Below are 15,841 nucleotides of genomic sequence, written 5' to 3'. Positions count from 1 at the left end.
TGGGTAATGCCTAATTAGGTACTTTGAATATTCAACTGTCTTCTGATCAGATGTTTGACAGGTTTGGTTAATATGACCATAATTAAGCTTTAAAGGCAAGAAAAAAACAAAATATCTTTTCTTTGTCTTGTTTCACTACATCTCGAAATGGAGGGAGAGACAGCCTAATCACTTAAGAAGATTCAGTAAAAGCAAAATCTGAAAAGTGGGATTTTAAGGCCCGTTTTAGAATTATGGCTACAAATTACACATCAAGATTATTCTTGGCTTGTTATAATGGAGTGCCCTTGGAAACCTCTGCAGTATGACCACTGAATAAATACATTGTCACAATTTTAACCAGGAAGCTTAATACCCTGAAAATGTTCCTTGGCAGTGTAGTGCAGTCCTCCCTGCACCCACCCGTCCAGCCCTAGTATACAGAAAGGCTGACTTTCAGGAAGATTTTAACAGATGCCTGAAATTTTGATGAAATGCTCTTTCAATTTTGAGTTCATTTGGCCTTTTTAAGACTGATCATGCTGTTAAAAAAATACTAGTGCTTCAGAGAAAATAGCTTTGGGGCTGAGGTACAGAGAACAGTTTTAAATCATTGCCAAGTTTTCAGATTTTTCATAAGGATTTTTTGTTAAATTTTGAGCAAATACTTTTATTTGTTTTAGTCATTACAAAGAGCCATCTGATAACCAATAAAATAATGCTGTGATGCTGGCGATTACATCAGTTATGATTTTCTGATAACTCAAGTAGCTTAGTATTATATCAAGGCTGTAATTTTCATTCTCAGTGATGTGAATAACTGATAGAAGATTAACCACACACAAAATAAGTAATGAAGGAGGATCTCATTTTGTGAACAGCTTAAAATGATTGAGGGGACACTATTTCAAGATTATTTATGTTTTTATCCTGTGAAAAGAAAATTGTTTAAATTATTTTAATTACTTAAAAAGTGTAGCATTGTGGCTGATACACTGAAAACCTACAGTATATTAGTTAAACGCAATCACTAATTCAAAGAGAGATTGTGTAGCAGTTTTCTCAGCCCTGGCTGCAAATTAGAATTGTCACCTGAGAAGCTTCCAGAAAAAATAAATATTAAATAAAAGACTCAGACATTGGTATTATGTTTAAAGCCAATGTGAGACCAGAATTGAGAACCACTGATGTATGACTAAGTAATAAATTTAAGTCAGCCAACACTTGGAAAGGATGGAGAGGTGAGCTCTTTTTCAGATCCTGTGTCAGCTTTTATAATGACAGTCTTCTATAGAGGTCTCTATTTTCCCTCAGTTCTTATTGAGTCACTGGTCTAGAGGCAATCAAGAAAAGTATACTCCCAGTAGCTGTCTGTATTTTATGACTACCAAAGGTAAAGGATATTAAGATGGTACTAGTTGAATAACTACCATTTCATACTCTTGATTTTTACTGAGAAACTATGGTTGGTATATAAATCACTTGCCTTTTTCAATTACAATATTCAGTTTATACTATGGTGGTATGAATCAAGAGTACAAAAGGATGATTTTTATCTTAAGAAAATTGAATTACTTTCTCTTTTAATTCATATAACTATACTGTTAATATTTTCCCATGATTTTATTATAATGTATGATGTGTCATTAAAATAGAATTGGTGCCAGCATATTTAAATTTTTTTTTAATGCTGTTCCTAAGGACATTTGGATGGGAAGCAGTTCAACACAGAATGGACTCTTAATAAATTAAAATTTGTTATGAGGTGGTAGGAATCGTATACTCCCACTCAGGCTACATTGTGTGCCATCCAAATGGGAATTTTTTTTTTCTGATTCCTACTTGGAGTTTCTTGCTTTAGTTAAGACAGCTCTGTTATTCAAAATTACAGGAACTAAAACCACTGTTTTAACACTCTCCATTGGCAGCAACTGGAAAATTACAGTGAATTTACACATGAGTTTAGCATTGACATTTTTATGCAAACCAAACGTAAGTTAGAGCAAATTCTACCAGAATTGCAAGTTCATAAGATTTTAGGGTGAAACAGGCATGGAAAAGTCATCTTTTCAGCCATATCTGCCTGGGCTGAGGAGACTTTGCCCTTTTTTGAAAAATCTTCAGAAGTGGACATTTTATAACTTCTCTTAGGTCACTATTTCATCAACTAACAGTGATCACTGCCAGGAGCTGCCCCTGCCTGCAAACCTGCACAGCAATTTCAATCCATCTTCTCCAACTTTATGGAGATAGAGTTCACTTAGGCCTTTTCAAAAGAGATTAGAGAGAGAATGTATGGGGGAAGCTCTTAGGAAAGCTGCAAATCCTATTCAAATGTAGGGAATTCATAAAAATATCATGTACCTGAAAAATTGCATTATGCGTGTTCCTTTCATTTGTTCTCTGGAATGTTGCGTCCTGCCAGAAAAGAAAGTTGAAGACGTTTCAGAATTGGGAAAGTACTGGCTCAGTTGTTTTTAAGTTAATCAGTGGCCATGTTAACTGAGGGGAACAATCTATATTGGCAGTGCAGGAAACATCCTGCTTCACTGACCCTGTACCCTTTTCTGTTTCATATTACCACTGTACATTTGGAGAATTATCTGAGAACTGGCATAAAAAGTAGCTGTTCCTTAGTATCAAGGTTCCTCAAAAAACTAAAAATAGATATACCGTTTGACCCAGTAATTTCACTCCTAGGAATTTACCCAAAGAAAGCAAAATCCCTGATTTGAAAACATGCATGCACTCCTGTGTTTATCACAGCATTATTTGCAATAGCCAAAGTATGGAAATAACCTAAATGTCCATCAATGGAAGAATGGATAAAGATGTGGTACATACACACAATGGAATATTATTCAGCCATAAGAGGAAAAGAAATCCTGCCCTTTGCAGCAGTATGGATGGATCTGGAGGGTATTATGCACAGTGAAATAAATGAGATGAAGAAAGACAAATACCATATGATTTCATTTATTTGTGGAATATAAAAACAGAAGGAACAAAACAGCAGTAGACTCATAGACACTGAGAAGTGACTAGTGGTTGCAGGGAGGGGTTGGGGCAGGGGAGGGAGAATAAGGGGCACAGTAATTTGCATTCATAATATAAGTTGATCACAGGGCACTGTTGAACCCACTGTGATGTACATTTGAAACCAACATAACATATATTAACAATACTTTAATAAAATATAATAATGATTTTTTAAAAGTAGCTGTTCCTTATTTACTCTAAAGCCACTTTTGCTTGTGTGGAAAACCAAACAGCCATATACATATTAACGGTTGAAAATTGCAGTGTTTATATGGACTTAACAATTTCTGTAATTCAGATGGGTATGTTATAAGGTTTGGGTCTATTGCAGAGACTGTAGTGAGACTAACTTGTAACAGAAGGGCAGAGGTGGGGTGAGATGATAAACTATACTCTTGAGCAGATGTATTCACTTTCAGTTTACATTTTTCAAAATGGGTGTTGTGGAAAATTTAGTGCTCTCATCAATAAGCTGTGTCAGATAGTGTATATTACAGTTAAAACAAAGAAGTTAAACCCTAAATCAAAATGTGTATAGCTGCCATTCTGGTGAAGTTATTGTTTACTGGTTTCCAGGAACTGTTTAAAAATTTACCTGCTAATCACCGACTCTTAGCATGCAAATGACCTTACACAATCGGTTGTTCTAATGCCCTGTTTTTGGGAAGGTGGGTAAATAGCTAAACTGTCTAGCGCTGATGCTTAACTGACTTTTTCACCATGGATAGAAAGAGATTCCCACAAGCTCCCTTAGCCTATACCAGGGTAGATTTCCAGAAGTTACCCTTACACACAATCTAAATCTCTCCTATTTCAGTTTATTCCAGTTACTTTTCAGTTGATTCCCTATAGATTTTGAGGGCAATACCCCACTAAATAATATTAAATACATTTAAATGAAAATAGGCAAAAGTCATATCTGTACTTTGGGGTAATTTTTAGTTCAGTCATTTTCGCTATAATTTCTATATAAGGTACAAAAATTCAGACTGAAATACTTCTAAACATAGACATTTGGAGAGCTTTGCAAGCTCTAAGTAGTGTTGCTTAAAATGATTTTTTTCAGGATAGAGATTTACATCCGTGACCTTTAAATAGATCATTGAAAGGAAGGAAAATATTTGTGGCTACACATTTTAAAACATTTTAGGTCAGGGGATTATCTTTTTAAAAAAATTAATGGAAATATATAAGTGGATATTGGTTTCTATCATACTTTACTTTGACTTAAATATGTGGTTGTCTCAAACATAGTACCATCAATGGAGACTATCCCAAATTTATATGAAAAAGTGTATTATCCTAATTTAAGATAAGAAAACAGTGAAGCCTCAGTGAAATAAAAGAGTGAGGTAAACTAGAGCTCAGCCTTAGAACATCTAGAGTCAGTGAATCTACTTTTTAAAACTAAAAGAGGCTTTTGAGATATATTGTGTGAAATAAGACTTGAAGTAATTATGTTTACAAATAATTTTCAGTCTGCTTTCTGCTGACTGGTAAGGTAATTGATGTGGTTTTCCTCAATAGTTATATAATATTCCCAGTTTGACCTCTCCTAAGTTAGTGTTACTGTGACGGTGGTGATTGAGATTCTGTGAATGAAAGAAAAATGACAGGCAATAAAAATACTGTTTCTAAACATTTAGAATTGCCATGTTGGCCTCAGAACAGTTGACTAAGGGAACAATTTTTACTAATCTTCAGTAAGTCAGCAGCTAATAGCTTAGTTAGTGTAGTTTGAATTTCCTAACAAGGTTTTTTCCTCTCCCTACTACTCACTCTCTCTAGACTGTAGCCATACATACTTAGACAAGAATTCTGAGCTTGGTAGAACATGGAGAAATGTGATGAAAAACTGACTATTTTCCTCTTTCTCTCGGTCAGTGTGCTGGAGAAGAGAAAGGAGTTGGTACACGCACAGTGTTTGTTGGCAGTCATCCAGTTTCAGAAACAGAAGCTTACATTGCACAAAGATTTTGTGGTAATAGAATAGTTTCATCTAAGGTAAGTTTTTAAACTTAATATTCATATACTGAGCCAGATAATAAACTTACTTATAATATTTGTGTTTCAGAGGAATCTGGTGCATTTATATATGCATACGTGGATGTGAACTTATACTAATCATATACTGTGGTGATTATTCTACCAAAGGGCCATTTTTTTAAAGCATCATTTTGTCTTGTTATAGTAGAAATATCATTGACTTGTTTTCCATTATGATTCACAGCGCCCATTGATTATACATATTACTTTGAGCCTTAAAGTGTGTTAAAAGTACAATTATTTATTTGCTCAAAATTCCTGAATTGTCCTTTTGTGGATGGACTAGATTGTAAATAATTTACATTTTTTGGGAAGGTGCTATCCAGAATGATATTTGTATCTCTTTCTGTTCCACAACATACCTTCTCCAGTACACTTCTAGGTCCTAAAGAGTCCGTTCTGCTCAGTATGCTACTTGAGCAGTTGAGTTCAGTCACTCTTGCTGTGTCACCATCTGAATAATTGTCTTATTTTAGCCTAGTGTATTGCCAAGAGCAGTGGCCTGAAAGTCTGAAGACCTGTTTTTAAATCCTGGCCTGACCATTTACTAGCTGTGTGACCTTTTGGCCAAATTACTCTCTGAGTCCAAATGTCCTCATCAGTGAAATGGAGCTGATGTTCCATAAGTGAAAGCATTCTTCATAGTTCCTAGTATCTAGCAGTAATTATTCATTCCACAAACATTAGTTTGTTAATCTTTATCTTTGGCTGAGCAGGTTGGGTGCTAGCTGCTAGATGGCTGACCAGGTTAGGTGCTAGGTGTTAGATTGCTTGCCCACTGCCATCTCCTGTAGCATGTCACAGATCTTGGTAATTTTCCTCACTTCCTCATGCAACCTGGCAAGGCAGATTTAAAATGGTGACAGTTGGTTCACTGCATGTTTCCAAACACCTAGGACCTGAATCACAAAATTATGTCATTCCTTAAAAAATTTACTGTTTAGTTTTCGTACATGTGATTTCTCTTTATGTAGTGATGTAATACAGATTATGCTTAGGTTAGAAGATTAGTATGTAAAGTATGGACAGATGTGAAAACTATGTTGCCTAATGAGCGCATCTATTGGCCTATAGAATATTCTGAGTATATTTGGATAAAATGTCTCTTTTGTGTTAATCTTTAACCTTATGACAGAAAATACATCCTCAGTCAGAAGGCTCTATACCTGTGCCCAAGATAATGAATAGTCCTTTCACTGAAAATTGTGACTCACACTATTGTATACAACAAAACAATCAGCAATAGTCCTTTAACTCAATATCATAGGCTTGTAGAAATGAAAGATCCTAAGAGGGCATTTTGTTCAACTCACTGACTTTACAGATAGAGAAAGCAAACCCAGAGAAATTGAGTTAGTGACATGGTTACCAACCAGTTAGTGAAAAAGCCAGGAGCAGAACTGCTTTATAAGGTCTAGTGGCTCTGAATAAAGAGCTTTTATTCTCATCGTTGTGCTGTTTGGGCTCCTTCCTCAGTTTCCTTTCTCCTTTTGCATCAAACGAAATATAAAATATTTTCTAGGAAGTTATTATTTTCCATAGTGTCTTATGTGAAAGGTGGTAAAGTAGCATATTGATAGTAAAAGTAATTTTTCATTGAACTAGTGATAATCCTTTTTTGTTAGGATATATGTTGTATTTTCATTAAAGGACGTGTAAGATTCATTTTAATTCTTGACTTTTTTGTATTTAATAGAATAATTTTCATGTTTTATCTAATTTCAATGTTGCCATAGGCAAAACAATGCAATACAGTATTTTTTAAAATAGTCAGGAGCTCATGGGGCAAATAAGGATTGTTTCTAAACAGATTTGCGTATATATCTTTGTATATGTACATATGTTTTACAAATCAGAATAAAGTGAACATTTCTACATCAATAGACTAACAAATCTCTTTTTTCTATGTATTATATGTTTGTAGTTTTTCTAGTTAACTGCTTATTAACTGACACACTTTTTCATTAAAGTGTTAGAGGTGAAAAAGGAAGTAATAGTATACCGACTTCAGAAAAACCGAAATCTTAATACAATGAGTAATTATAAGAGGATAGTGTACAGTGTAGTGGTAGAAGTTTCATCCTTGTATACAGAAGACCTGAGTTTGAAGTTAGAGTAAGTCATGTAACCTCCCTGTGTTTTGATTTTCTTAGCTGTAAAATGGAGATTCTAACAGTACTTACCTCATAGGATTATGGTGAGAATGAAATAAAGTAATTCACAGAAAGTGTTCAAGCACTGGTCTGGCACATAGTAACAACTCAGTAAATGGTAGCTGCTATTTTTATTTTTGTTTCTTTGATTATTGTTTTTACAGTTTTGAGTACTACTATTGATTTACTCAGTCATATGTGTTTTGAATGTATGGAGTGTGATCTCTCTTAAAAGTAGGCCATCAGGTCCATCCTGAGAACAACAGTTTCATAATTTGGACTATTTTTTCCTCACATTGTCTTTTGGCTGTTTGTGTTTGTACCAGAATCTCTTAATTAAAGAAATGTACACCTTATAGAATATGTTTGCTGCCTTCCAGCTTTGTAGTAAGTGTTGATTTCCTTTCTCAACTCCTTAGTGATAAAAATAACTTTTTCTTAATTGGGTGCGTTTTTTTTTTGTTTACAAATGCCATCAATAATGCCAGTGTAAACCCTGGGAATAAGTTGTTAATGCACTAAAGATAAAGATAAACACTTTGACCTACTTTAAATTTTACTCATAAAATTAGTGTTCTTTTCTTCCTTCGGGAGCACAATACTTTCTTTAAAAGAACTTGTTTTCTGCAGCCCTTCTATTTTAATGCACTCTGCCAGGGACCTTTCGGAATGACCAGAATTTTGTAACTGGTACCAAACTTGGAAATCCCCTTCTGGAGCAAAGAATATTGATTGCATCCTGTTAGGATCTTTAGGATCTTTATCTTTCTGTACTACACTTTTTTTTCTTTAAAAATCCTAAGCTTCATCTTGAAGGCCTTTCAGAAGGATAAGAATTAATGAACCCCACCTAACTCTTTGCAGGTATGCTCTGGGTTAAATTTAGTACCAATATGTGAAAGAATGTCTTGGATTAAGGTTTCAAGACTGAAATTACACTAGCATTTTCACTCATTTTAAAGATCAGAATTGTTACTAGACTTTATCAGACACCTCTTTGAGTCTTAATAAACTCCCTGAAGGTGCCGTCTTAGCTAAGTTACTAAATCCTCATGCAGTGGAGTCCTGGTAACTCTTTTTTGCTCTTATGAATTATGGTGAAAAAGTGTGATGCTTAAAAAAAAGAATGTTCTGCATGACATTGGCAATGAAAATAAAAGTAGACTGTATGGTGCTCAAAATTGGGTTTATTGCTTACATCAAGGAGAGTTGATAATAAAATGGATACAGTAATTAGGCAAGATGAACAGTTACTCAAGCTAGAACTCTACTTATTTACAACTGGGGGCTTATTACCAATTAATATTTTTATTAAGGTTTTATTGATATACACTCTTATGCAGGTTTCGCATGAAAAAGCAATGTGGTTACTACATTCACAAATATTATCGTGTCCCCCCCATGCCCCATTGCAGTCACTGCCCATCAGTATAGTAAGATGCCACAGAGTCACTATTTGCCTTCTCTGTGGTACACTGTCTTCCCCATGAACCAACCCCCACACCATGTGTGTCAATCATAATACCCCTCAATCCCCTTCTCCCTTGCTCCCCACCCACTCTCCCCAACCCCTCCCCTTTAAAAACCACTAGTCCCTTCTTGGAGTCTGTGAGTTTGTTGCTGTTTTGTTCCTTCAGTTTTGCTTCGTTGCTATACTCCACAAAAAAGGGGAAATCATTTGGTATTTGTCTTTCTCTGCCTGGCTTATTTCACTAAGCATAATATCCTCCAGCTCCACCCATGTTGTTACAAATGGTAGGATTTGTTTCCTTCTTAAGGCTGAGCAGTATTCCATTGTGTATATGTACCACCTCTTCTTTATCCATTCATCTACTGGTGGACACTTAGGTTGCTTCAGTATCTTGGCTATTGTAAATAGTGCTGCGATAAACATAGAGGTGCATATGTCTTTTTGAATCTGAGAAATTACATTCTTTGGGTAAATTCCTAGGAGTGGAATTCCTGGGTCAAATGGTATGTCTGTTTTTAGTTTTCTGAGGAATCTCCATATTGCTTTCCACAGTGGTTAAACTAGCTTACATTCCCACCAGCAGTGTAGGAGAGTTCTCCTTTATCCACATCCTCAGCAACATTTGTTGTCCTTGGTCTTTTCAATACTGACCATCCAAACTGGTGTGAGGTGATATCTCATTGTGGTTTTTATTTGAATTTCCCTGATAGTGATGTGGAGCATCTTTTCATGTGCCTGTTGGCCATCTGAATTTCTTCTTTGGAGAATTGCCTGTTCATACCCTCTGCCCATTTTTTAATCATGTTATTTGCTTTTTGGGTGTTTAGGCGTGTGAATTCTTTATATATTTCATGTGTTAACCCCTTGTCGGATATGTCGTTTACAAATTTATTCTCCCATACTATAGGATGCCTTTTTGTTCCAGTGATGGTGTCCTTTGCTGTACAGAAGCTTTTTAGTTTGATGTAGTCCCATGTGTTCATTTTTGCTTTTGTTTCCCTTACTCGAGATGCATCCAGAAAAAAGTTGCTCATGTTTATATTCAGGAGTTTTTTGCCTATGTTGTCTTCTAAGAGTTTTATGGTTTCATGACTTACATTCAGATCTTTGATACATTTTGAGTTTACTTTTCTGTATGGGGATAGACAATAATCCAGTTTCATTCTCTTGCATGTAGCTGTCCAGTTTTGCCAGCACCAGTTGTTCAAGATGCTTTGATTTCCCCAGTGTATGTCCATGGCTCCTTTATCATATATTAATTGACCATATATGCTTGGATTTATATCTGGGCTCTCTATTCTGTTCCATTGGTCTGTGTGTCTGTACTTGTGCAGTACCAAATGGTCTTGATTACTGTGGCTTTGTAGTAGTGCTTAAAGTCGGGGAGTGTAATCTGCCCTGCTTTATTTTTCCTTCTCAGGATTGCTTTGGATATTTGGGGTCTTTTGTGGTTCCACATGAATTTTAGAACGATTTTCTCTAGTTCGTTGAAGAATGCTGTTGGTATTTTGATAGGGATTGCATTGAACCTGTAGATTGCTTTAGGCAGGGTGGTCATTTTAACAATATTAACTCTTCCTATCCATGAACATGGGATGTGTTTCCATTTACTGGTATCTTCTTTAATTTCTCTGATAGTGTCTTGTAGCTGTCAGACTATATAGGTCTTTCACTTCCTTCATTAGGTTTATTCCTAGGCGTTTTATTCTTTTTGATGCAATTGTGAATGGAATTGTTTTCCTGATTTCTCTTTCTGCTAGTTCATTGTTAGTGTATAGGAATGCCACAGATTTATGTGTATTAATTTTGTATCCTGCAACTTTGCTGAATTCAGATATTAGATCTAGTAGCTTTGGAGTGGATTCTTAAAGGTCTTTTATGTACAATATCATGTCATTTTCAAACAGGGACAGTTTAACTTCTTCTTTACCAATATCGATGCCTGTTATTTCTGTGTTGTCTGATAGCTGGGGTGAGGACCTCCAGAACTATGTTGAATAAAAGTGCACAGAGTGGGCATCCTTGTCTTACTACCGATCTTAAAGGAAAGGCTCTCAGCTTCTCTCTGTTAAGTATGATGTTGGCCATGGGTTTGTAATATGTGGCCCTTATTATGTTGATGTACTTGCCCTCTATACCCATTTCGTTGAGAGTTTTTATCATGAATGGGTGTTGAATTTTGTCGAATGCTTTTTCGGCATCTATGGAGATGATCATGTGATTTTTGTCCTTCTTTTTGTTGATGTTGATGGATTTTCTGATATTGTACCATCCTTGCATCCCTGGAATAAATCCTATTTGATCATGATGGATGATCTTTTTGATGTATTTTTGAATTCTGTTTGCTAATATTTTGTTGAGTATTTTTTCAACTGTATTCATTGGGGATATTGGTCTGTAATTTTCTTTTTTTGTGGTGTCTTTGCCTGGTTTTGATATTAGGGTGATTCTGGACTCATAGAATGAGTTTGGAAGTACTTCCTCCTCTTCTACTCTTTGGAAAACTTTAAGGAGAATAGGCATTAGATCTTCACTAAATGTTTGATAAAATTAAGCAGTGAAGCCATCTGGTTCAATGGTTTTGTTCTTAGGTAGTTTTTTGATCACCAGTTCAATTTTGTTGCTAGTTATTGGTCTGTTCAGATTTTCTGTTTCTTTCTGGGTCAGCCTTGGAAGGTTGTATTTTTCTAGAAAGTTGTCTATTTCTTCTGAGTTGTCCGGTTTGTTAGCATATAATTTTTCATAGTGTTCTCTAATAATCCTTTGTATTTCTGTGGTGTCTGTAGTGACTTTTCCTTTCTCATTTCTGATTCTGTTTATGTGTGTAGATACTCTTTTTTCCTTGATCAGTCTTGCTAGGGGTTTATCTATTTTGTTTATTTTCTCAAAGAACCAGCTCTTGCTTTCATTGATTCTTTCTGTTGTTTTATTCTTCTCAATTTTATTTATTTCTGCTCTAATCTTTATTATGCCCCTCCTTCTACTGACTTTGGGCCTCATTTCTTCTTCTTTTTCTAGTTTCATTAATTGTGAGTTCAGACTGTTCATGTGAGACTGTGCTTCTTTCCTGAGGTAGGCCTGTATTGCAATATACTTTCCTCTTAGGCTGGCCTTTGCTGCATCCCACGGGTTTTGTGGTGTTGAATTATTGTTGTCATTTGTCTCCATATATTGCTTGATTTCTGTTTTTATTTTGTCATTGATCCATTGGTTATTTAGGAGCATATTGTTAAGCTTCCATGTGTTTACGGGCTTTTCCGTTTTTCTTGCGTAATTTATTTCTAGCTTCATACTTTTGTGGTTTGAGAAACTGGTTTGTACAATTTCAATCTTTTTGAATTTGCTGAGGCTCTTTTTGTGGCCTAGTACATCGTCTATTCTTGAAAATGTTCCATGTGAACTTGAAAAGAATGTGTATCCTGCTGCTTTTGGGTGGAGTGTTCTGTAGATGTCTGTTAGGTCCATCTGTTCTAGCAAGTTGTTCAGTGCCTCTGTCTTCTTACTTTTTCGATGTCTGGTTGATCTGTCCTTTGGTGTGAGTGGTGTATTGAAGTTTCCTAAAATGAATGCATTTCATTCTATTTCCCCCTTTAATTCTTTTAGTATTTGTTTCACATATGTAAGTGCTCCTGTGTTGAGTGCATAGATATTTATAATGGTTATATCCTCTTGTTGGACTGACCCCTTTATCATTATGTAGTGTATTTTGTCTCTTGTGACTTTCTTTGTTTTGAAGTCTTTTTTACCTGATACAAGTACTGCAACTCCTACTTTTTCTCCCTATTGTTTGCCTGAAATAACTTTTTCCATCCCTTCACCTTTAGTCTGTGTATGTCTTTGGGTTTGAAGTGAGTCTCTTGTAGGCAGCATATAGACAGGTCTTGTTATTTTTACCCATTCAGTGACTCTACATCTTTTGATTGGTCTATTCAGACCATTTATATTTAGGGTGATTATTGATAGGTATGTACTTACTACCATTACACGCTTTAGATTTGTGGTTACCAAAGGTTCAATGGTAACTTCCTTACTCTGTAAGAGTCTAACTTTAACTCACTTAGTATGCTATTACAAACACAATCTAAAGGTTCTTTTTGTTTTTCTCTCCTTTTCTTCCTCCTCCATTCTTTATGTGTTAGGTATCATATTCTGTATGCTTTGTCTATCCCTTTTTGTTACCTCTGGTGACAGCTATTTAACCTTAGGAACACTTCCATCTATAGCAGTCCCTCCAAAATACACTGTAGAGATGGTTTGTGGGAGGTCATTTCTCTCAGCTTTTGCTAATCCGGAAATTGTTTAATCCCTCCTTCAAATTTAAATGATAATCTTGCCGGTTAGACAATTCTTGGTTTGAGGCCCATCTGCTTCATTGCATTAAATATATCATGCCACTCCCTTCTGGCCTGTAAGGTTTCTGCTGAGAAGTCCGATGATAGCCTGATGAGTTTTCCTTTGTATGTGATCTTTTTTCTCTCTCTGGCTGCTTTTAACAGTCTGTCCTTATCCTTGATCTTTGCCATTTTAATTATTATATGTCTTGGTGTTGTCTTCCTTGGGTCCCTTGTGTTGGGAGATCTGTGCACCTCCATGGCCTAAGAGATTATCTCCTTCCCCAGATTGGGGAATTTTTCAGCAATTAGTTCCTAAAAGACACTTTCTCTCCATTTTTCTCTCTATTCTTCTGCTGGTACCCCTATAATATGAATATTGTTCTGTTTGGATTGGTCACACAGTTCTCAGTATTCTTTCATTTCTAGAGATCCTTTTTTCTCTCTGTGCCTCAGCTTCTTTGTATTCCTCTTCTCTAATTTCTATTTCATTTATCATCTGATGCACCATATCTAATCTGCTTTTTAAACCCTCCAGTTTGTTCCTCAGTGATTGGATCTCTGTCCTAAATTCGTTCCTGAGTTCCTGAATATTTTTCTGTACCTCCAGGAGCATGTTTATGATTTTTATTTTGTGGTCTCTTTCAGGAATATTGATTACTTCAGTCTGACTTGCCACTTTTTCTGGTGTTTTTGAGATTTTTGCTTTGAACCAGGTTCCTTTGAGGTTTCATATTTGTATGTGATGCCCTCTAGTTCCCAGAAGCCTTACTCTCTGGAACTGCTCAGCCCCTAGAGCGATTTCAGGGGTCACAGGGGAGTGAGTGGGCTGGTGCCTGGGGGTTGGAAAGAACTATTTCTTGCTTCCTGGTTGCTATGTCTGTCCCAGTGTCAGAACCATTGGGCTGAACACACAGATGTAAACCTCTATGTTTTGCGTTTGTAACTGCTGCAGGTGGGGCTTCCCTCTGGCTGGCCTGACACCAAGGGCAGGGTTTGCCAGTTTGCAAGCCAGGTGCAGGCTGGCCGGGAGGAAGGCACAGGCTATGTATCACAGTAGGGGGCCTTTGAGCTGCATATACAGCCAGGGGGATGGAACGCCTGAAGATCGTGAAAGTTCCCAATCTGCTTGGCCGAGTGCACCCAGACAATTTTGTGTACCTGTCCTTTCTCCTGAACAGTAAGCTCTGTGCAATTCTTGCCCCATTAGCATCCCTGTCGCTTTTAGAAAGTGTCTTAGACTGCCCGCCCAGATCAGCCGGATATGGATCCCTGTTTTCCACAAGCAGCTGAAATCTCAGTCTGTCTAGGTGTTTCACCTGTCTTAGCTTTCCAACCCCACTAATCACCAGAGCACCATGCAGTGTAGGTTTGTGATCCCGGAGCACATCTCCAGGGCTAGGTGTTCAGTAGTCCAAGGCCTCCACTCCCTCCCCGCTCTGTTTCTCTTCCTCCTGCCAGTGAGCTGGGTGGGGGAAGGACTTGGGTTCTGCTGGGTCATGGCTTTGGTACATTACCCTGTTCCGTGAGGTGTGTTCTTTTCTCCAGGTGTGTGCAGTCTGGCACAGCCTTCTTTCCTGTTGCTCTTTCAGGATTAGTTGTAGTAATTATATTTTGTATTATATGTGGTTTTAGGAGGAAGTCTGTCTCACCTCTCACACCACCATCTTTAATCCCAGTCACCAATTAATCTTAAAGTGTATTTATTTTGTTCCATTGCATCCAAATCCTAGTAGTTAGAATAAGTCCATGCTCCTTCTGATAACTCATTTGCAATTGGCTATTAATTTTAATAGTTACTTTAAATAGTCACTACATCTTTTAACTGCTCTCTTTTCTCTTTTGATATATTCAGACACATTAGAACAAGTTAATTGGGGCTTTAGTTTTCCCATCAGCATTTTTAATGGTAAATTGTAAATGTTTTGGACTTTGGATAAAAACAAGTAATGTTCTAAAGCTTTCTTTTGTTTAAATTAAAATAACAGACTCTGGAAGCTAAGAGTCATTTCAAATTCCCTCCTTTGAATTAAGAAAGTTAATTCTTAGCAGCTCAAGACCTGATTTAGGAAACAAGAGGGCATTTGGCAGTAGTTTCCTATAAAGGGAATAACCGGAGTTCCCAATTAAATAGTTCATTTACTAAGTTAAAACATTGGTAAACGAACAGTGAGGGCCTAGAAACAACAAAAATCTTCCCCTTTGATGTGTTAACACCCCATAGAGGACTCTAACAGTCCTTAATGTTTGTTTGTTTAATTAAAATTATCTTAAGTAACAGAAGGGTCAACAAGACAGAAGTTCAACAGCTAGCCTATTTTGGGGGTTTAGCTTATTGTTTTAGAAAATTGATCGTAATTGGGGCAATTTAAATGCTGATCTGGACTATATCAGCTTTAATGTGTCTGGATCAGTGGTTTTGATCCCTTTTATTTGGGTCATAAGTTACCTTGGGAATCTGATGAAAAGTGTGTACTCTCTTCCAAATGATGCACATCCACACACAATTCTATACTTCATTTTGAATGGGCTTCCTGGAAAATTTTCCTGAATCCTGGGGAAAGAACCTTGGAGGCTGGCTGTTGGTTGTAAGTTGTAATGCAGCTGCTTCACTGAATGTTTGCCTCCACTTACCTTCATTCTTGGGATTCCCTGAACCTTGCACCCATAAGCCTTTCAAAGAGGAATTAGTAGTAAAATTCCATATACTGTGTCATACTCTGTGACTGGCCTTTCAGCTACCTTACCTTAGTTAATGGCTATTTCTTCACATCACAGAGATACTTGGCATGGAGACCATTCAAGTATAAATTTAGATAGTT

At 36.5% G+C, this 15,841-nt stretch overlaps 1 protein-coding gene and 1 long non-coding RNA gene across 13 annotated transcripts in view; one reads left to right on the top strand and one right to left on the bottom strand.

Annotated features, from left to right (window-relative positions):
• Positions 1-2,911, bottom strand: part of LOC140847462 (uncharacterized) — a 45,193-nt gene extending 42,282 nt beyond the window's left edge. Inside the window, exon 1 of the long non-coding RNA XR_012127480.1 lies at positions 2,344-2,911. This is a non-coding gene — a long non-coding RNA (uncharacterized lncRNA). The remainder of the gene's footprint in view (positions 1-2,343) is intronic.
• The window catches only part of ATP11C (ATPase phospholipid transporting 11C (ATP11C blood group)), a 207,311-nt gene that overhangs the window by 107,627 nt on the left and 83,843 nt on the right, over positions 1-15,841 (top strand). For all 12 annotated transcript variants that reach the window (XR_012127479.1, XM_073227864.1, XM_073227862.1 and 9 more), the window contains one exon: positions 4,903-5,022. Coding sequence is in view for 11 of the 12 variants with exons in the window: in XM_073227864.1 (XP_073083965.1) it covers positions 4,903-5,022 (120 nt within the window). In the remaining variant the exon portion in view is untranslated. The remainder of the gene's footprint in view (positions 1-4,902; positions 5,023-15,841) is intronic.

This window comes from Manis javanica, chromosome X (assembly GCF_040802235.1).
Source record: "Manis javanica isolate MJ-LG chromosome X, MJ_LKY, whole genome shotgun sequence".
In the NCBI taxonomy this organism is placed as follows: domain Eukaryota; kingdom Metazoa; phylum Chordata; class Mammalia; order Pholidota; family Manidae; genus Manis; species Manis javanica.
Note: the sequence above shows the minus strand (reverse complement) of the source record. Positions and strands in the feature narration are given on the sequence as shown.